Source organism: Haemaphysalis longicornis, unplaced genomic scaffold (assembly GCF_048455015.1).
Source record: "Haemaphysalis longicornis isolate Haplotype H1 unplaced genomic scaffold, Haemaphysalis longicornis Haplotype H1 scaffold_10, whole genome shotgun sequence".
Lineage (NCBI taxonomy): Eukaryota > Metazoa > Arthropoda > Arachnida > Ixodida > Ixodidae > Haemaphysalis > Haemaphysalis longicornis.
Genome location: NW_027526204.1, coordinates 144,575,378 through 144,595,620, shown reverse-complemented (window position 1 = coordinate 144,595,620; position 20,243 = coordinate 144,575,378). Strand labels below are relative to the sequence as shown.

General features: G+C 46.8%; 2 protein-coding genes across 5 annotated transcripts in view; one reads left to right on the top strand and one right to left on the bottom strand.

Moving 5' to 3' along the window:
- The window catches only part of LOC144159570 (mitochondrial enolase superfamily member 1-like), a 40,329-nt gene that overhangs the window by 18,433 nt on the left and 1,653 nt on the right, over nucleotides 1-20,243 (bottom strand). The window contains exons 2-9 of the mRNA XM_077691144.1: nucleotides 18,534-18,654; nucleotides 17,924-18,026; nucleotides 6,198-6,313; nucleotides 4,164-4,277; nucleotides 3,263-3,303; nucleotides 3,129-3,160; nucleotides 2,999-3,037; nucleotides 176-258 (exon numbers count right to left, since the gene is read on the bottom strand). Coding sequence (XP_077547270.1) covers nucleotides 176-258; nucleotides 2,999-3,037; nucleotides 3,129-3,160; nucleotides 3,263-3,303; nucleotides 4,164-4,277; nucleotides 6,198-6,313; nucleotides 17,924-18,026; nucleotides 18,534-18,617 — 612 coding nt within the window. The 5' untranslated portion in view covers nucleotides 18,618-18,654. The remainder of the gene's footprint in view (nucleotides 1-175; nucleotides 259-2,998; nucleotides 3,038-3,128; nucleotides 3,161-3,262; nucleotides 3,304-4,163; nucleotides 4,278-6,197; nucleotides 6,314-17,923; nucleotides 18,027-18,533; nucleotides 18,655-20,243) is intronic.
- LOC144159568 (ATPase family AAA domain-containing protein 2-like) overlaps nucleotides 19,247-20,243 on the top strand; it is a 47,980-nt gene continuing 46,983 nt past the window's right edge. For 3 of the 4 annotated variants that reach the window (XM_077691139.1, XM_077691140.1, XM_077691138.1), the window contains exon 1: nucleotides 19,247-19,661. In XM_077691139.1, coding sequence (XP_077547265.1) covers nucleotides 19,560-19,661 — 102 coding nt within the window. In that variant the 5' untranslated portion in view covers nucleotides 19,247-19,559. Of the gene's footprint in view, nucleotides 19,662-19,789; nucleotides 19,811-20,243 lie in introns of those variants that run through there. The other variant, XM_077691143.1, reaches the window with a different exon arrangement.

The window sequence follows — 20,243 nt, the reverse complement described above, 5'->3', positions numbered from 1 at the left end:
CTATGACCTAACGCAGCTTGACTTAACCGAAAGTTTTATCTGGCCAGCGTATTCGGTGCTGCCCGCGACGCCACATTTGGCGCCCAACGTAGGGCACCAAGTTTCAGGCAAACGCTTTCCACGTACGCCGTCGCGTTTATTACCACTTCGCCAACCACATGTGTTTTAAACTTACCATTTTAATCTTGTCGTCCGTGTATCCGAGCCAGCCGCAAGCCGTCGTGTAGGCCGGATATCCATTGGCCACGACTTCCTTCTCTGTCGATGTGCGGGAACATAAAGTTCATTTTACAATCAGTTCAGCTACTGCTGTTAACACAGCATTGATTTCCAGGGGCAGAAACAAATTTTTATTGAATCTTAAACAAAAAGGTGGCTTAAAGGTGGCCTAAATAAGCCTATAGCATGGCCAAAGATAGGCTTTTAACACTGTAAATGAACGTTGCAGAAATTCGTTCGAGAACGAAAATGTGCCGAATCCCAGCTGGGCGTAGTAGAGACTCAGATTCTGTGCTTTTTTATGTAGTAGAAGATACTAACCAGCGATCTCCATCGAGGCAACTGATTGGAATGTGCGAGGTCAGCTAAACTCGATCGTTCGGACGTGCCCCCCTTTAGCGAGCTCTTTACGGGTGACTTCTAAAATCCCCGTGGGACCACTCAGGCTTCAGCAATACCTTAAATGGGTTGGCACCACTGGATACACTGGGCTTGAGGCTAGAGATACCTTGCGTACTTTCCTTCTCCTCCCATCCCTAGGGACCCAACTGCATCCTCCTCATCCCTATACTCCGCCGAGCTATGCTCTTTTCCTTTTCCGTCCTCAGCGCCTCTCCATCGCGCGGCGAAAGCCGAAATAAAGTAGACGAAGAGTCTCAAAACAAGCAAGCAACACAAATTCAAAAAAACTAAAACCTCCATGGCACTCCTGCTCGCAAATAGAACACTTCGAGAGCCCGAACTCTCCGGGGGATTGACCCAGAGTTGAAGGTAAGCAAAGACAAAGGACTATAAAAGCATTTAGCCCTTAAAGCAGATACATGTGTCGCAAAGAATTCATTTCGAGGCGTGGTCGTCTGTGGTGCGTGCGTTCAGCAGCGATTACTTAGCAGCTGTTTTTCTGAAGTATGCTGGAGTAGCCGACTTTAATAACATTCACACCGTATGGTTGAGGAAGTTATTCACTGAAAACAAGTCGAGACAGTAAGATCTGCCAGCGATGATAAGGAAATTCTTACTTCGTCTCTTTTTTTTTCTTTCGTCTTTTTTATTGCCTGAGCATTCCTTGGAAAGTATTCTAACGAAAAAGCATACTGTTTTAACTTGGCGCCGTATATCTGCAAAATAAATGCCTAATTTGTCAAGTTAATTATCACAAGAAGCTCCATAATAGCGAAATCTTAGATGATTGGTTCCTTCAGAATCTATACGGAAGAATCGGAAAATTAAGAAAACAAAAATGAGCGCGTAAAACTGCGCTAGCAATGCACATGTGTGTAATGGTGAAGCCGACTTTAAGTGTAATATGTACAGTCTGACAAACTTTTTGTGGGCCAAGCCGGAAACGTGCAGGCCGCAAAAAATTCAATGTACAAGCTTACGTCCCGGGCGAGGCTGACACTTTTTTTAAGCAGGAAAGCTAGAGAAAACACCTTTCTTTCTTACTGCCTTAAAATATTTTCGTCACATTTAAAGGTAAAGCCAATTCTTGGAATTCTTTGTAGTCGAGAAGGCTTAAGATTGGCCCACAAACTTTTGCCAAAGAGTGTACATAACGTTTTGTAGACGCATATGGGGACCTTTATACTTTGATATAGGCGTGTGGGCTTACACTGCCACCGTAAAATATCTTCCCAGAAATGTATATTCGCACTGCAGAGTAGACGTCTTTAAAGGTGGCCGGTGTGTAGCAGAAAGGCAGGAAATAATGCTTGCGCAGTGGTAGGCAATTGCGAGGATTTCTGTTCCGTTTCTTTAAAGGGGTCATGCAGACAAAATGCAAGTTTGTTTATTCGAAAGATTTAGTGTTTTATAGCGCCCCCAGCGCTTGTCCGACCGAAAGTGATACTTGATTCACTGTGAAATTAATGTTCAAGTTGAAATTTTGATTCTCCCACCAAATCGTGGGTTTTCATGTCTGCAAAGACATCGCAAGAACAGGTCTTCAAGCTACCGCGGAGCCTTGTTAACCGTTAGTCAACCTAGATGGCGCAACCATACCGCGAAGCGCCGTTTTCTGCCTTTTCTTTGTTGTTGTTGTTGTTGTTAAGGTAGAAAATAATATTTTCGTGAAACATGGTGCTCGCTTGGCAAGTATGGTCACGTAAGACACCGTCGCTTACGCCAATCGGTCAGTGTCGTCTGAGACAACCCCACAGCCCCGCAGTGCTGTGCATCTAAACGAAGCATAGTGCGCGGTGTACCAACAGCAGTACGCATCGGTACTTCTATGTTTACGTGTACTTTCGTAACTTCCACTATTTACCCCACAATTCTTACTGTTGTAACCGGTTGTACTTCGTGTGGTACCGGTCGAGGCAGCTTTGCCTCATTTACTCACTGTTGTAAAAAGAATGTGCCCTAAATTTAAGCGCAAATAGCTCGTTCGGCAAGCTTATAAGCCGTGCCTAATTTGCGTTTGCTTTTGCCGGCCTCAGCCAATCGCAGAGCTGGGCATATGACATCGTAGGTTCTGTTACGGGAAATGAGCTAGTGGGTTGCATGGCCATTCCCCTTTTTTCCTAATTATATAGCTTATTTGAGCGAAGTCTATGTTAAAGTGGTGTCAAATTCTAACGAGGCAATCTTTCGAATGAACCAAACTTGTGTTTTGCCTGCATGGTCCCGTTAAGAACACTTCATATAGGGTCAGTGAACGCCAACAAATTCCGTTGAAGACGTATATGAAATTGGTGAGGAGTTCGGAGCGTGTAATCACCGAAGTACATTTTTAAGAAAAAAAGTTTGCGCAAAAAATGCTAGCGATAAGTTTATTTACCTCGCTCTGCCTTTCCCGGTAGCTTTTCCTCAAGGAGGCCTGCAATTGCGAAACGGCAAGTCACCGCGTAAAACAGCGACTAACAAAACACTGCAAAAGTGATGTTTTTAAAAAGTGGGTGAATAATTACCGACGGCCTCCTCTTTGGTCAGCAGGTCAGAGCTGCGGGATGAAAGAAATCAAGTCAGATTGTGATTCACCCGTTAAAGCACGTTATTAGTCAGGAATTCTCGGACAGAATCATTGCACGTATACGTTACTCACATGTAACGGAAGTCAATTAGCGATGCTATTTCCTGCGGGCTCTAAAAGACAGGCAGAGACAATTGCACACATTCAGGGTTGAAGTATAGATACCAAGAATTACAAATGTCGCCATCTATTTTCGTTTTTGTTGTTGTTGTCGTCTATATAAGGATGGCGGTAAGTTTTACGATAGACTGCAATGCGAATATAAATGCGGTAGGCGAAGGCTTCACAATCCACGTTCGGATTGATCGGGGGAAAAAACGAAGGAAAACATATGCCGCATGCAAAAGTTTCTACGCATTTAACGCCTTCGCCCGCAAACTAACGTGCAGTTAGCTACCAAAATGGTCTTCAATTAGATAAAAACGCACTGTTTTTTAATCTTCTCATCCCCATGAGGATTCAGGCGCGTCGCTTTTGATAGCGTAGTGTTCAAGCTCTATTCTTAAAAACTCCCGACCCAAATTGCACAGAGTTTACCGTTTTCGTTAAACAGTTTTGCGAACTGCAGCATGCCATTGCGCTTGTATTAACAGGGAAATGACTGGGGCTGTTTTGCTCCGAATCTTCACTATAACTAATTAGGGCAAACCAAGTCGCATGAGGGAAGCATATAAATCGCATTATATTAGGGAAACGCATTTATCCCGACGCCATGGCACCGGCCACATAATGAATAATTCTTGCGCCCTTTAGCATCGGTTACAACGCACTAAAAGCAACATTTGTTCGCGCCGGCTGCGATGTATGAGACGCCGCAACGCTTTTATCGCAGGCTTCCGTATACAGCGACGACATATATGCGTGCAAATTGTCTGAATGACCACGTGAATGATCGTGCAGACACGAGCTGGCATTAGGCTTCAGCTGCACGCGTTCGAGACAAAGCAATGCGTTCGGAAGAATGGTTGCGTACCATGTCAGCGAGCAGCTTCCACACCGGTTTTCCCTCCATCTTGCCCCACAAGTCCCAAAGGGCGTTGACGACGCCTGCCGTGGCGAGGTGGATCACGCCTTTCTCCGGTCCCACCTGTAGGAGGGAAAACACTCTTGAACGTGGCAGTTTAAAGCTGAACACTGCTGAAGCTGTAGTCTGGCTATAACGGAGTGATCGTGCTTATGTCACTGATCCGGTGTTTGGGGCAGGGCTCGTATTACAGTCTAGTCCACTTATAACAATATCTAAGTGCCAAGGAAATCCCATCGTTATAACCGATAATTGTTATAAGCGGGTTGCGAAATAAAAAGACGGAACAGAGCTCAAATATTTTATTCGCATGCCAGCAAGGTCGTCCTACTACTAATTTTGCGGAAACGAAGCCACAGTCGGTCACATTTGTTTGCCGCGTGTGAAGCTAGCGCAAATCTTTTCCAAGAGCATCTATAGGTGCTTCACCTAGCTGAGGCAAATGTCCTTGGCGGAAACTAAGTCCCCGAATGACTGTGTCATGCATTGGGCCTCGTACGACGACACTACCTGAGTAGGCTGCGCAACCACGTCATTAGAGTCGTCACTGTTGCACTTTTGGTGCACAATATCACCGGATTCAATCGTTATATCCGATATCGTTGCACTGGAGCATTGTAATAAGCGGTTTATTTTACCATAGACAGAATACAAAAGTTGACAGTTCCATAGCTGTTCATCGTTATATCCGATATATTGTTATAAACGGTATCGTTATAAGTGGACTCGACGTATCAGCCGAAAGACCTGGTCCATTATACGAACCCAGTCTAACATCACAACAGGAATACCGCAAAAACCTAACAGTAGTTCCTGTCCTACGACAAAAAAACTTCGTAGAGACAAGAGAAGTCTTGTTGTTACGACAAGGCCATCTGTCGAAACGACAAAGTCAATTTTCTCAACGACAAACATTGCTGTAGTCACAACAGAAGTGCCATTTACGCCACTCTTCGCAATGGGCAATAACATTCAAACCATGTGCAACTACTGATGGCACATCAGGATCACGACGAGACAGGAATTCGGCGCGACGGAACATCAAAATCAGGACCGGAATGCGACACACGAAAGAACATAAGAGTCACGACACGACCACAGTACGACACGCGAAAATACGACAAAACTACAGAACTTTTTCTTGTCGTCATTTCTGACTGGGAATTTACGAACAATTATACGAACCATTATATACCTAGTCCATGCTTGCACACAATTTGTGGGCTAGTTGTGGACATTCGCCACTGAAAAGTATCTCTACAGTTTGGCAGCCGCCGTTGTCGGCGCTTTTGCAACCGCCACTATTTTAGCCAGTTGTATAGTCGCACTCAGAAGCTGAGCGTTGAAGAAAAAAATATTCACGCACCTCCACGAAGTAAATCATGACGAGGGGGTGAAGCACTGGGGATCACCGTAAATCACCCGTGAGAGTGCTTACTGCTGCTAAAACGATTTCCAATCCAATCCAATCCATTTCAATCCCATCCAATACAATCCAAATACAATTCAATCCAATGCTCCTCGCGCATGCGCAGCACGGCTTTCCAGGAGCTCTCTCTCTCTCTCTCTCTCTCTCTCTCTCTCTCTCTCTCTCTCTCTCTCTCTCTCTCTCTCTCTCTCTCTCTCTCTCTCTCTCTCTCTCTCTCTCTCTCTCTCTCTCTCTCTCTCTCTCTCTCTCTCTCTAACCTTTTGTGAACCTTTTATTTTGTTCTTGTTAACCTTTTGTGTTCACAGATGTTTCGATTTACACACTGCTGTGCCGTGAGCAGGGACGCCGGACGGACAACCCTCGGCCTTAAGGTGCATCGCCCCTAGAAGATCAATGTCTCTCCCTATAGTTCGTTGTTTGCGTCAGCAAAGACGATTATCAGAAATCCATCTGTATCGACCGGGCAGTCGCTATATTAGCCGCCTGCGGGACTGCGCTTGGCGATCGAATAGGGCCGCGTAAAACAGGGGCGTTCATACGCGTAGCGCACTCACCCATCTGAGCTGGCTGTCACTGGTGAGCTTGCGCCAGAAGAGGCCGAAGTTGGTGTAGATGGACTCCAGCGACACGTCCTCCACCAAGGGAGCCAGCGCCCGAACCGCCGCCACCACTGTAGACGTGGGTTGACCACGGGGTAGTGACCAAGTGGAAGAAGGGGAGAGAGTATGCACGCGTGAACATACCGCCCATGTAGCTACACGACAGGTCGAAGGCCCCAGGTAGCCCGATATGAACTTTCCATGCCCTGGAGGCACTGTAATTTCTATGGTATGGAAGGGCGCTGAATGTAAGAAACACTGCCCCCGTCTTAGGCACGCTGCCTAAGAATCGAAGCAGCAGTGTTCTTCTGCAACTACACGACAGGTCGAAGGTCCCAGGTAGCCCGATATGAACTTTTCACGCCCTGGAGGCACCGTAATTTCTATGGTATGGAAGGGCGCTGAATGTAAGAAACACTGCCCCCGTCTTAGGCACGCTGCCTACGAATCGAAGCAGCAGTGTTCTTCTGCAGCTACACGACAGGTCGAAGGCCCCAGGTAGCCCGATATGAACTTTCCATGCCCTGGAGGCACCGTAATTTCTATGGTATGGAAGGGCGCTGAATGTAAGAAACACTGCCCCCGTCTTAGACACGCTGCCTAAGAATCGAAGCAGCAGTGTTCTTCTGCAGCTACACGACAGGTCGAAGGTCCCAGGTAGCCCGATATGAACTTTTCACGCCCTGGAGGCACTGTAATTTCTATGGTATGGAAGGACGCTGAATGTAAGAAACACGTACCGCCCCTGTCTTAGGCACGCTTCCTAAGAATCGAAGCAGCAGTGTTCTTCTGCAGGCGGGCGTCTCCCAATGATCACAGCTGTCACTGAGGAGGTGTTTTGAAACTTAAAAAATATGAACAGAGATTAACAACAGAGCATGGAAGTATAGACGAGACGTGCCAGAGCAAAGCAGACAAGTTCAAGTTGGGGTTTCAGTTCTAAAAGTTGTCGGCCATCCGGGCATCTTTAACGTGCGCGGGAATCTCGAGCACGCGGGAATTTCGGTTTTTGGCTTCCGTGAAAGAAAAAAATTAGAAGAAAACAAGCAAAAACCCGCCGTGGTCGGGAATCCATCGGGACGCTCACTAAGCCGCAGCGGTGGCCATAACTTTTGATCTTCCTTTCCTTTGAACCCCCCCCCCCCCCCCAACTCGTTTTAAACTGCTCAAGTTTCACCCATCACCGATCCGCCGCCTTATAGGTAACCCGCAACAACCGGACTTACTCAGAGCTAATTATGCTTCATTAGACAAGGGCCTCTTACATTCCATAGGAGCCCATTCTATCAACAGTGGCCTCCCACTAACTAGCGGGAGGTTATCGAAATCGACAATGACCCCACACTTCCTATCAAGACCGATCAGTATAACAGTACCTAAGCATCTGGCCTTCCCTTTTTAATAAAGGTGCTGCTACAACAACAACCTTTTTCCGCTCCTCGCCTCCACAGATGTCGTCTCCATCACCCTTCGTTTCCGTTTTTCAGGGCTACCGAAAACCATGGCATAAGGGGACGCGAAACGCCTGAAAACACGCACGATTGGCGTGTCCTGAATCTGCACCTAAAATATTCCCCGCAGAATTTCGTCGTGTCCCTGCAGCCAACATTTCTCCCCGCCGTCTTTATGTACACCAAGCTTCATCTACCTCCTCCTCGCGACTCGCTGTTTCTGATCCCACGGTGCATAAGTCCTCCCCCTTATCCCCAACTAATGCGCCATCAGTTTTCCTCCGCTCTGAAGTTATTGTAGCGTGAACTGCACTGGCCGAGGTTGAGCAGTTTCGCGTGGCTCCTGGAGAGCCGTGCTGCGCATGCGCAAGGAGCAGTGACGTCTCACGGCGCACAGCTGGCACGCCTGAGCCGCCGCCACCGCGACTGGATTGGATAGGATTGGATTGGAAATCGTTTTAGCAGCAGTAAGCATGATATTCACCTAATCCTAGACAACCAGGGAAGCTAAGAATAACCAGCTGAACCTTAGCTCACGCTACGTATATCCTGGCATAGCCGAGCTAAGCCACTCCTAATTTTTTCCCCTTCGCTCTAATCCTCACCAAGGTGACCCTCCTCCTCCTCCTCCTCCTCCTCCTCCTCCTCCTCCTCCTCCTCCTCCTCCTCCCTCCCCTCTGTGTGTCTCCCGTGCAGCCCCGCTCGCATTATTGAAGTTTTTGAGCCACAAGTAAAATTTGCCCAAGTACATCCGCCCATAGTCTCGCTGCTCGCGTTCGTCTACGGGAATATATACCTTTCTTCATGGAAACCCTCCTTCACGTCGCCTAGCTAAGGTTCACCTGTGGTTACTTTTGCCTCCGTTCGTTCTCGCGCCTTTATTTCTGATCAGCTCCTCACCACATCCTGCAGCTGCGATAAGAGAAGCTGGCAATTTGCAGCTGTTAATAAGGCAGGCTCATTTTGTTACATACCAGTCTGTAGAACGCCGATGATGACGTGAGAGAAGCAAATAAACTATCGTTTTCGAATGAAGATGGGAATTTCGAACAGTTAGATGAGAGAGAAATTGGAGAAAACGTGCGCGCCGAGTGGGATCCGAACTCGCAAACTTCGGATTTCAGCTAGCTGAGATCCAAAGGCTGTGGAATCCGAAAGCTGGAATCTTTTGCTGCGCCCTGCTGCCCTTCGCAAACGAACTGCTGATCTCATAAGCCTACACAGTTCTTTTCCACGAGGGGTGGGCATGTCTTGAGACAAGACGTAAAAAAAAAGAAGATAAACATGGGCGAACACGGTGGCGCGTGATCGTAGTGCAGGCAAACACTAATTAGCGAAAAGTGTCAGCGAGCAACAGAGAGGAGACGATGCACGCGCGACGCTAGGGTGTTACCGCAACCGCACGAAAAAAAAATGCAGAGGCTTTTACGCAGAAATTGTCGAATGAATGCTTAAGCAGTTCTGCCATACACGTGTCCCCTTTATCATCGGCTTCACAGCTACACAAACACGCGTTGCGGGGGAGATGATTTTCCAAGCGCCATATAATCAGTCCGATACCACAGTACGAAGGCCTTAAAATACCTCCATAAGACCGTGTGTATCCCTATGGAGCGCTTTACACTTGATTGATTGGTTAATTAATCGATTAAGCAATTGATTGATCAATAAAAATTAGCCGAATAATTAATTAATTATAATTGATTGATTGATTGATTGATTGATTGATTGATTGATTGATTGATTGATTGATTGATTGATTGATTGATTGATTGATTGATTGATTGATTGATTGATTGATTGATTGATTGATTGATTGATTGATTGATTGATTGATTGATTGATTGATTGATTGATTGATTGATAGTTGTACCCCTTGAAACGGGGTGGTGACGTTTCATGGTACCAAGAAAAAACTAATATATCTATGTTCTATACCTTTCGTTTAATACTAGCTCTGCTCTGAGGGCAGGCACTGATGATGATGGTAATGATGATTCCTATTGGTTTCCCCTTTGTAGCGGGGTGATGACATGTCACCTTACCAAAGCGGACTAATATACCTATGTTTTATACTCCTGGTTTAATACTAGCGCTGCCTAGGGCAGGCACAAAAAGATTATTAGGCACAAAATACTTTTCTTTTTCTTTCTTTTACTTTCTTTTCCCTGTTACAGGTGGTAACTGTCCTAGGCAATATTCCCCTCTCTGCTTTTCGTCCACCAGCATTCTAATCTTCTTTTCGTCCCCTCGACAGCCTTGAAGTCAACTTCCTCTGTGTTACCCTTAAATCCTAGGGCTTCTGGAAGCCGAATATTTCCCTCGTGTAGATTTGGATGGATATCCTCACATTGCAACACTATGTGCCGCATAGTTTCTGTTTCTTTTCCGCAGGCCACGCATACCCTATCATTTTGTGAATACTTCCCCACAAAGCTCTTAGTTCGCAAGCAACCTGCTCTAGCCTCAAAAAGCAAAGCACTGCCCTGGGAATTATCGTAGAAATTTTCCTTTCTGATGTCCAATTTCTCAGCCCTGTACACCTCTAACGACGTTTTAGCTTCCATTTTTTCTCTCCATTTATTCGTTTCAATCTGCCTTGCCTCTTTTTGGGTTACTTTGGCTGTTTTGGATTATCCCCTGTTCTTTCCGTATTTCATCGTTAGCCTTCTAGTCTTTCTTAACCACTGCGTGTCCACGCTTTTCAAGTATAGGTACCTAAAAACCTTAGCTGCCCACCTTCGTTGATCCATTGCTCTCAACCTCATCTCAAAACATATTTTACTCTGTGCTTCTCGAACTCCAAAGGACGCCCAGCCCATATCCCGTTAAACCCGTTAAAGTCGGCTTCAACGCTAAACGCAGATGCTTTGCAAGAAAGATACCTCTCAGCAATTGTAAGGGCATCCATCCAAATCTACATGAAGGGAATATTGGGCTTCCAGAAGCCCTAGGATTGAAGGGTATCAGAGAGGAAGTTAACCTCAAAGCTGTCGAGGGGACGAAAAGAAGATTAGAATGCTGGTGGACGAGAGGCAGAGAGGGGAATATTGCCTAGGACAGTTACCACCTGTAACAGGAAAAAAAAAAGTATTTCGGGCCTAATAAGCTTTAGTGCCTGCCCTAAGCAGCGCTAGTATTAAACCAAGAGTGTAAAACATGGTTGTATTAGTCCTTTTTGGTAAGATGACATGTCATCACCCCGCTTCAAAGGGGAAACCAATAGCAATCATCATCATCATCATCGTCAATAAAATTGAAGGCTGTCATATTGAACAAAATTTAATTGAAGGCTGTCGAGGGAACGAAAAGAAGATTAGAATTCTGGTGGACGAAAAGCAGAGAGGGGAATATTGCCTAGGACAGCTACCGCCTGTAACAGAAAAAAAAAGTATTTTGTGCCTAATAAGCTTTTTGTGCCTGCCCTAAACACCGCTAGTATTAAACCAAAAGTATAAAACATAGGTATATTAGCCCTTTTTGGTAAGATGACATGTCATCAGCCCGCTACAAAGGGGAAACCAATAGCAATCAATCAATCAATCAATCAATCAATCAATCAAAAATAACAAGTCTGATATCAAAGTATGTCGGCACAAGGGCCTTTATAAATACCGCCGTAAGGCCCCTGTGTATCCCTATAAAACACTTCACACTAAGCTCTTCTAAAGCCGGCTTCAATACTAAACATAAATGAATTGCTGGGAAGACATTTCTTCCCGGGCAATTTAGGAAGTACGGAGGCAATATTTCGTTTCTAGATAGACGCAAGCCCCGCACTTCCGGTGCGATGAAAAGCGTTAATTAAACTTGCTGAATAGCCGCGCCCCACCTCCAAAGAACCAAACAGTACCAAACCAATTTTATCTACGAAAAAAAAAATGCCAGAACTGAGCTAGGAGAGAATTTTACAATAAAAAATGCCTTGCGCATGCGCTAGGAGTTAGTAAAAATTAAAGGGAGCTCACACCAACGCATGGCGTCTTACATCTCCTCCGTCTCTGCCGCCGATCTCATCGCCTCCGTCGGCTGCGGCAGAGGCGGAGGAGAAGTGAGATAGATAGTGGAAAATCGGGTTTGAGCTTCCTTTAATTTTATGAAGAAAAGAAAGAGTTTCCACTCATGTGCTTCACCAGTACAACTCAACCAACCACCATTCATGGGTCATGCATTGATATAACCTTATCAAAGAATGTCTCTTTGAAGTAATAAGAGGTGTGGTTAAGTGCATTTCACTTGTCTCTGGTTTCATTCTTTGTAAAGCCACGTGTGTGAATTCAAGTGATGTCGCTGGGTAATCGTTGTGGGTGTCGTTTACATCTTCGCTTTCCAACCACCTTCACAGGGTGGATCGGTGCACATTTTTTTTCTGTTGTCGATCCTTGTCCTCTTGATAAATTACTCAGCGGAGAACGTATGTTCGTAAAATACAAAATGCAAAAAGTGAAAATCGTTCGCTAAGTGTTGCTGCGGCATAAGTACGAAACATCTAGATCTGTAGGAGAATGCGCCCACAGCTTCCACCTTGAAATTAAATCAGCATTCTCATTCCATGATAACTCAGCAGTCCAAATACCATGTAACAACATACCACCCAGCTTCCAATGCTCGAGTAATTCATATTTGCCGCGCTATTGTGCAGTGTTTTGCGCAGTCATTTGAACCTTTGTTTTAGAGGAACGATTTACACCTTCCTCTTTTAACGTGGCGTGAGAGTAAGCGCTACCTCGCCAACCCACCTGAAACAATTATATTCAAGGCTTCGAATGACAATTTTAGTGCGTTAATTACCAGCCAGCTTCTGGAAATTTCTTGTCATTCTCTATGCTTCTCTTCTTGTCGCCGCCGTATATTTATCACCCTTTTAGTCGCTTTCACGTGTTCCTGCAGTTTATTGCCCGCTTACTTGGGATCATGAGTGTACAAGAAAGAGGGCGTTTCCCTCCCATGGGTTTTGATGCGCGATTACGGACTGCATCTTGAGTGAAAGTCTGAATTACAAGCTGCGGCCGTGTCGGAATGGCAATCGCAATAAACAACAACAACAACAACAAATTTAAAGCCGTTCCACTTAACGTGAAAGCTGTCGGAAGTGCAGAGCAGTGATTCGCCATAATGGGCTGCAGCGCCGTTATCCGCCCACTGCTGCCAGCCAATGCAATTCAAATTTCCCGCCTTTGCAGCGCTCGCGCACCCCCTGCCTGAAACTGCGCCAGCGGGAGTTCTGTTCTTTTTGTGCTTGCTTTTGCTCCCGCGCGTGCCGGCGTTGCACTGCCACTTTTTTTTTTCGCTTACTGTCGTAAAAACGAACCCAACGGGCATTCCTCACTAAATGATCGCGGGCGCTCCCGGTTAATTACGCATATTTCGCCTCAAATGTGCCTACAGTTTTCTTTGCGCTAAACAACGGGGAGATGTATGACAAGCGCCAGCGGTTCACGAGTTTCGAACGCTTGTGACTATTTAAACCGTTTGGATTTCGGAGCCTCAGGGTTACCAGGGCTCGCAAGCTTGGACGTTCCCTGTCTTCCCTATAGGCGGCGTAAAAATCGACGCCCCACGTGACCAACCTTGACCAACCTAAAGCGCTGTTTTCGACCATCAAGCCCACCAGACGGCGCAGGCAAAATGTTACTTTTGGTATAGAATACAAAACATTCATTCCGTGACTCAAAAAGCCCACACAGTTCGCTTACAATGTGTTATTTAAAAATACTATTAACAAGTTCCGCATCAAACATCTGTTGAGCAAAAATGTACGCAACTTTTTACGAACAGCCGACTGGTGCACCACCTTGTTTCTGAATTCGCAACCACAAAGCCGCCAATTCAAATTGAAACCGCTGCAACGGCCGACCGTTTCAATGTGCGCGGAGCACCGGTTTCGTGACTGTTATTGCTGTTATGTGCTTTTGCGTCCATCAGTTGTTGAGAGGACTGGCAAAACACGAGAATTGAGTGCTTGTGGAATGACAAATGTGGGAAATTCCGCATCGGAAGGCAGCTGTCGAGGCCAGAATATTCGATTCTTCAAACAGAAGGTGAGTGTTATGCACTCCGCTAGAAAGACGGTGCAAAGGAAACCGTTGTCGCCGTCAATACTTCATTTGTGCCCTTCGTTCGAAATCTTAGCGCAAGTGAACGAGTTGTTATGGCAAAAAAAAATGTTGTCACGAAAGCGACGTACAATTGCAGCGATCGAAATGAAATGATGTCCTGGCCTCTGTAAACTTGCGGATGTCAATAAACGATTTGTTCTCACTTGCTGCTCACTGTGGTCTGTGCCAGTCGAGGCCATCTGGTCACCTGGCGTAACATCACTTCACTAGCGCGGCGCAAGTAAACACGCGACCAGCGTGCCAGCCAGGAGCCAGCAGGAGCAGCCACGGCCGGACTCGACGCCCCTTTCGCGCGCGGGAGGAGGAGAGTCGAGTCCGGCCGTGGAGCAACGAACCGGCGGCCGCCGTGCGAGGGCAGCCATGTTATTAAGGAGCTCAAGCGGCCTGTTCAAAAAGCATCCGCCATGTTTACAAAGCCGTGTTTACAGCGCCATCAAGCGGGCGTACTGGGTAGTTCACGACGCCGCCACTACGCTTTTTCTGGCACTACAGGCAAAGCTAGACCTTTGCTTCTCTAAAATCCTCCCTGTTCTGTGGGGTTACGCCGCGACGACAGCCAATACGACGGAACGCCGTGTGGCTTATTTGGGTCCAACGAGCAAGCTACGACGACAAGGCGAACACCTAAAGTGCTATGTACCTTAAAAAAGCTTCACAGTGCGGAGGACCCAGGCTCGATTACCACGGGAAGCAAGTGGTTTTTTTTTTTTTTTTTTTTTTCTTGGGGCACTTGACATTCCTTTGTGGAGGTCCTCTGTGTAAGTCGGCTTTCCTGCGGTGTTCTGGGCGTAACGATTTGAATTTCTGATTTTGACTCGAAGACATTTGCTTTCGACACGAGAAAGCTTCGCGTTTCAACCGTCTTTCGCTTCACCCACGACTATATGACCATCATCGTCAGAGAAAGTTGGCTTTTCTGCCGCGCGTTTTGAGGCAACATCGCCAAGAATGAGGCATATATAGAAAGCTTCGCTTTAAAAAGGAAGAGGAGTTGGGCCGGTGATGAAGCGCGGAGGGTTTTCAAGAGGTGGACTGGTGACTTAAGAAAATTCATGAGCCCGGGATGACCTCAGGCAATGCAGGATAAGGGCAGTTGAAAGTCTATGGGAAAGCCTTCGCTCTGCAATGATGATGATGATGATTATGATGATTATGATGATGATACAGCCAGATTCAGCCGAATCATTTGTATGAGTGGATACAGCAGGCGATTCGGCTGAATATGGCTGTATCATCATCATCATCACTGTATGCAGAGCGAAGGTCTTTCCCCATAGACTTGCAACTGCCCTTATCCTGCATTGCCTGAGACCATCGCGGGCTCATGAATTTTCTTAAGTCACCGGTCCACCTCTTGAAAACCCTCCGAGAAAGTTACATACCGTGGAGCGCGGACTGCAGTGCATGCATCCGCAGTTCATTAACCGCGATTTTGGCTCACCGGCTAAGACGTTGTGCATGTACGGTAATGGTCAAAGGTTCGATTTTTCAGGGTGTCGAACCGGAACCGAACCGAACCGAAAACCGGAACTGAACCGGTATTTTTGCTGGAACTGAACCCGAACCCGAACCGTTATTTTTTGAGCACGCTGAACCCGAACCGGAACTGAACCGAAAAAGAAATAACGGTTACCGGTTCATGCCGAAACGGTTCGACCCTCTGTTGTTGACATCGCACAGTCAATGCAATTCGGGCCTTTTTTTCTTTCACGTACCATCAACTTCGTACCTGCTCGCGCACTTTCCCCTCCAGACAATTGAACACTATCACGCTCTATGTAACAACAAGGGAAATGAATGAGCACCAATGTAGCAATGGTCTGTTGCTGCTGGAAGCGCGAGCGTAGTGGAAGCTGACCAAACGAAATGTCATTCTCCGCAGCTTGCAGGATATATAAAACGACTTTGCCCTTCCCTAGCTGCAACTTTAGTGGAGCAATCAGGCTGCAGGAGTGCTCCAGTGCGCAGCAGCGAAAGCCCGATGTGTGCAAACTTTTTCCATTTCATAATTTGTTTAAAAGGTCCGACACCTGCAAATTGTAATATTTGACAAGTGGGACCGCAGGAGCTGCTCAGTGGCTAAACCACTTGCTGCTGACCACAAGTGGCTTCGATGTCCCTTACCCACGATCGTTTTTGAGGACAGTACAGTGGAAAAGCTCCGTTTTTTACAAGTACAAATAACAACAGATATGTCAGGGAAAACTGTTAAGGTGCGCACTTAATCTCTTGGCAAGAAACTGCAGTCCTCGACCTTGTCTTGGAAGCAGAAACAGTAATAAAGCAGATGACACGTGCAGAAAGGAAGGCCGGTACCTCACACTGTCCCATTCGCCGAGCGATCATCTTTTCTGCTTGTTCTGCAGTTTTGTCTCTTTCAGATCTGCTTTTTTTTTTTTTTTGAAGGTGCACTTGTACTGACTGCCCAACTCGCTACATTACTTCTATTGCTACTCGTTCCGGAGGGGAGTACTGATTTGATTTGATTGTTGGATTTAACGCGAACCCAGCACAGGCGATGAGGCGCGCCGTAGTGGAGGGCTTCTGATTAATTTTGACCACCAGGGGATCTTTAACGTGCGCCGAAATTTCGTACACACGGGCGTTTTTGCTTTTCGCCTCCATCAGAAAAGCGGCCGCCTCGGCCGGGAATCGAACCCGCGACCTCGCGCTCAGCAGCGCCTTAGCCACTGAGCCACCGCGGCGGGTCAGAGGGGAGTACTGCTGTGGACGAATTAAAGAGCGTCTACCCAAAAAAGTTCTTCTCATGCTCCACGCGTCAAATTTCCCTTTCATTTTGTAACAGCATAATCTGTTATAAGGTTACGCAATGTAGCACACGGAACGATGGCCGGGGGATCAGGCGGTACGATGACATACTGATTCTTATGCACACATCCAGTATAGCTTTCGCAAAAGGAATTGCAGTGGTCAGAGCAATAATGCAGTGACTGAGCGTTAACTAAAGCTTACTTTTAACAAAAGTGTGGCTAACACATTCGATAGGGTGACAGCTAACAAATTATTCAGGGTGACCAAATGATCCAATTCATTGGTAGTATTTATGTGCCTGTAGTAGGATTTTTCTGTTTTGTTACAAATATAAAAAAAAATGTGCGCCATTGGTATTAAGCGCTGATATTTGAACACGCCAGTACGCAGACCTAAATTCAAGGCTTCAAGGTTAGCATGATGGGTGATTCCATAGCGACGATTGCGATTTCAACAAAAAATGAAAGGGCAGAAAATATATCCCACCGTCATATCTCTTGGAAATGGCTTTATGAATAGTCGCTAGGACAACATAAAGTCTGGACGAGAAAGTAGGTGGTAAATCGTCACCACTTCATCTGTTTTTCTAATATCTCGTGATTATTTAAAGTTTGCTTTGCAATTGCGCCACTGCCCTTGGGGAACAGCAGCATTTTGAATTTTTGTTTGTGTTTTGATTTTACTGTCGCTTTAAACTACTAAATGTTTTTTTTTCTAATTTCAGTGACAATTCAACTCATCGAACCGGTTCACGAACCGGTTCAAGCTCCCGAACCGGTTCGCGAACCGGTTCGGCACGTGATTTTGTCGAACCGGAACTGAACCGGAACGAAATTATTTCACCCGAACCCGAACCGTAAGCGAACCGGTATTTTTTTCGGTTCGACACCCTGCGATTTTTATATGGGGAGTCAACATTTCTGGCGGATGATATGAAATACACAAAAAACGTCCGTAACTACGAGGTTACGACGCGATGTAATCCGTGCCACTGCCGCCTCAGTGCGCGCCTCCTAGCCCAGACGTAGTATTTTAAACACTTGTTTCTGTTTCCTCAGTGTATACGGGGTCGTATCATATACTTTCTTCAGGGTCTGATTGTTCTCAAACGAACAGAAGTGCGCTGCCCTTGGTTTTATCGTATGTTTTCTTTCCTGATATCGCTCATCGCCTCATGGCATATCTTTAAGGGTTTTTCTTATCGCATTGTTTTCACTCAAGTTAATCGTTTTCGTCTGTTTTACTCCTTAATCCCTATTAACATCCCCCCCCCCCATTCCTGTACAGCGCTACCATGAAAACATACGCTATTTGGCGTTGGCTTGTATTTTTGACTTACCTATTTCTGTACCTCGTCCAATGGTAAAGGTTAAGCCATGGCCTTGGAAGTCCGTGTCAGTGCTAATTATGACGTAGGCACAAGAGTAGTCAGGATCTGTATGCTTTATTGAAGAAAAAAAAACGTAGTATGAGAAATAAGTTTCGCGTCTTTTCTACAAACAAGCATAACAAATACATGCAGCGCGCGCAGGGATTTATACACCCCACCCTAATACCCCCCCCCCCCCCAAAAGAACTTCGACACCCCCCCAAAAAGATTCCGCAACCACAAGCACCCTGCCTAGGGATTTATACAACCCCCCCCCCCCCCCAAACATCCCACCGACACCCCCCCCCCCCCCCCAAAATCGAAATTCTGCATAAACCCCTGATGTACACTCAAGCAATAATAAACGGCCGTTCATGCAACAAGCTCTCATGAACAAGTACCCACACATGCAAGCAACATTTGCGCCTTTGTGGAAAACATGATTAACGGAAACTATTTCGTCGTCTGAGCAATGAAACTAACCGCGCGGCACACAACAAAATTTATTTGAAACTCCCTCTCGGTTGATAAATGAGTCCTAGACGCCTAATTTAGTAACGATAACGATAAACATGCTTACCATAGCATCAGAGCCGTGGTAGCCCAGCGACGTCGGAAAGCGAACGTCGCGAACGTCCACCTTGGTGACACGACCAGCAACCATTTTTTCTCTGGGCTTCGCCGGGGAGGCACTGCATCTACTGAGAAAGACAGGCCTGCTGATATTCTACCTCCGCGGACGGATGACCCTTGGCCGCGATTAGATACGACACCGCGGAGTTGTCACTCGACCGCTTCGAAAGGACAGCCAACCGCGCAGGCAGAAAAATACGGGGAGCAGACGACCTCACGCGGCAGCAGCGTCGTCTGCTAGCTCCTCGCTCGTTGCGCGCCTGATAACTCCGTACTGGCGCTCCCGTACTTCTACTGTAGACCTAGGGCCACTCGGAACTCTCGCTTAGTTTTAAAGTTTTCTCGTGCAGAGAAAATATATTCGTTTCCCAAGCCACTAAGCGAGCGCTGTGAGACAAAACTCGCGTTACGCGAAAGCAGACACCGCCATATCCACGCGCCATCGCGGCGCGCCCGAACAAAAACTGTTTTCTCCCGTCAAGATTTTAATCGTCCGCGCGTGACTCATTCCGCGCGCTAATATCTTCAAAGGGCAACAGAAATTAATCGCTGTTCTACACCTAAATTGCAAGTTGGAAAACGGCACGAAAAAAAAATCGTTATTTCCGAGAGAAGCCAATTTTACCAGGATCAGCTGATTGTACCGAAAACGCGCCAATTTTCAACACCACCCGCGCTTCGGTTTCGGCCGATGGTGGCAGGCGCGCTCGTCGGAGGTCGGCCAGTTTAGTTCGGACGGCTGTTGCGAGGAACGCAATCAGTGTGGTTTATTGCGGTTGCGGAAGGAAAACGTCTCTGTGTGGTGTCGTAAGAAAGTTTCTTCCAGGGACCGGTAAAGAAGCGAGCGCGGTCAGCGCTGAAGCGGCTGGAAACTATCGTGGTGTTTCAGGCCGCCGAGTTCGCGGTAACTTGTTAGGCCTAGTTGTTGCCGCGCTCTGGTATGTTCCGCTCGTCGAGCTGAAATCCAGCGAAGATGGTGAAAACGAGGAATAGGTCAATCGCGGCGGAACGGCCGACCAGAGTTTCAACGCGAAGGTCTGCTAGGGCCGAAGCCGCAGACTCGCACAATTCAGAGGTGAGTGTAATCGGTAGAGGCTGCGGGGAACAATGGTTGTGTAGCAGCGGGCGGCCAAGAAAGACAGCGCTAGCCCTAACTTCTGCAGCGGATAGGAAGCTTTTTCGAGCCGTTAAGTTGTTTTGGAGGGATTATATTGGTTGCCGGATGTGAGTTTGAAAGTTCGTGTGACGTTTTTGCACGGGCTTGTTGTTGTTCGAGCTTTTCTTTGCCCGCAAACACAGCGTTGGTGGTATGTGGTGGCGGCCAATGGCAGAGAACGCTCGTCGGCGTTGAAAAAACGGCCTCCGCTGGTGTATACTTCTTCACGAAATTTCCGTTCTTGTTTACTTTGTCAGAAATATGTATCAACGTGGTCCTGATGAATCACGCTTACTGTGGTTGTGTTGGCATTAACCGCAGTTACAGCTGACCGGTTTACAAACAATGCCGGCCGCCGCTGCTGCCGAGTTTTGCTGATATTTTTGCCTTTATTGTAACAGCTGTTGAGAAATGTGTGCTAGGCTAAGCAATCTGGGTGTGTTGGTCTCGGAGTTGTGTTCATTTTGCTCACGGCACGTCGAATTAGGAGCGCTGACTCAA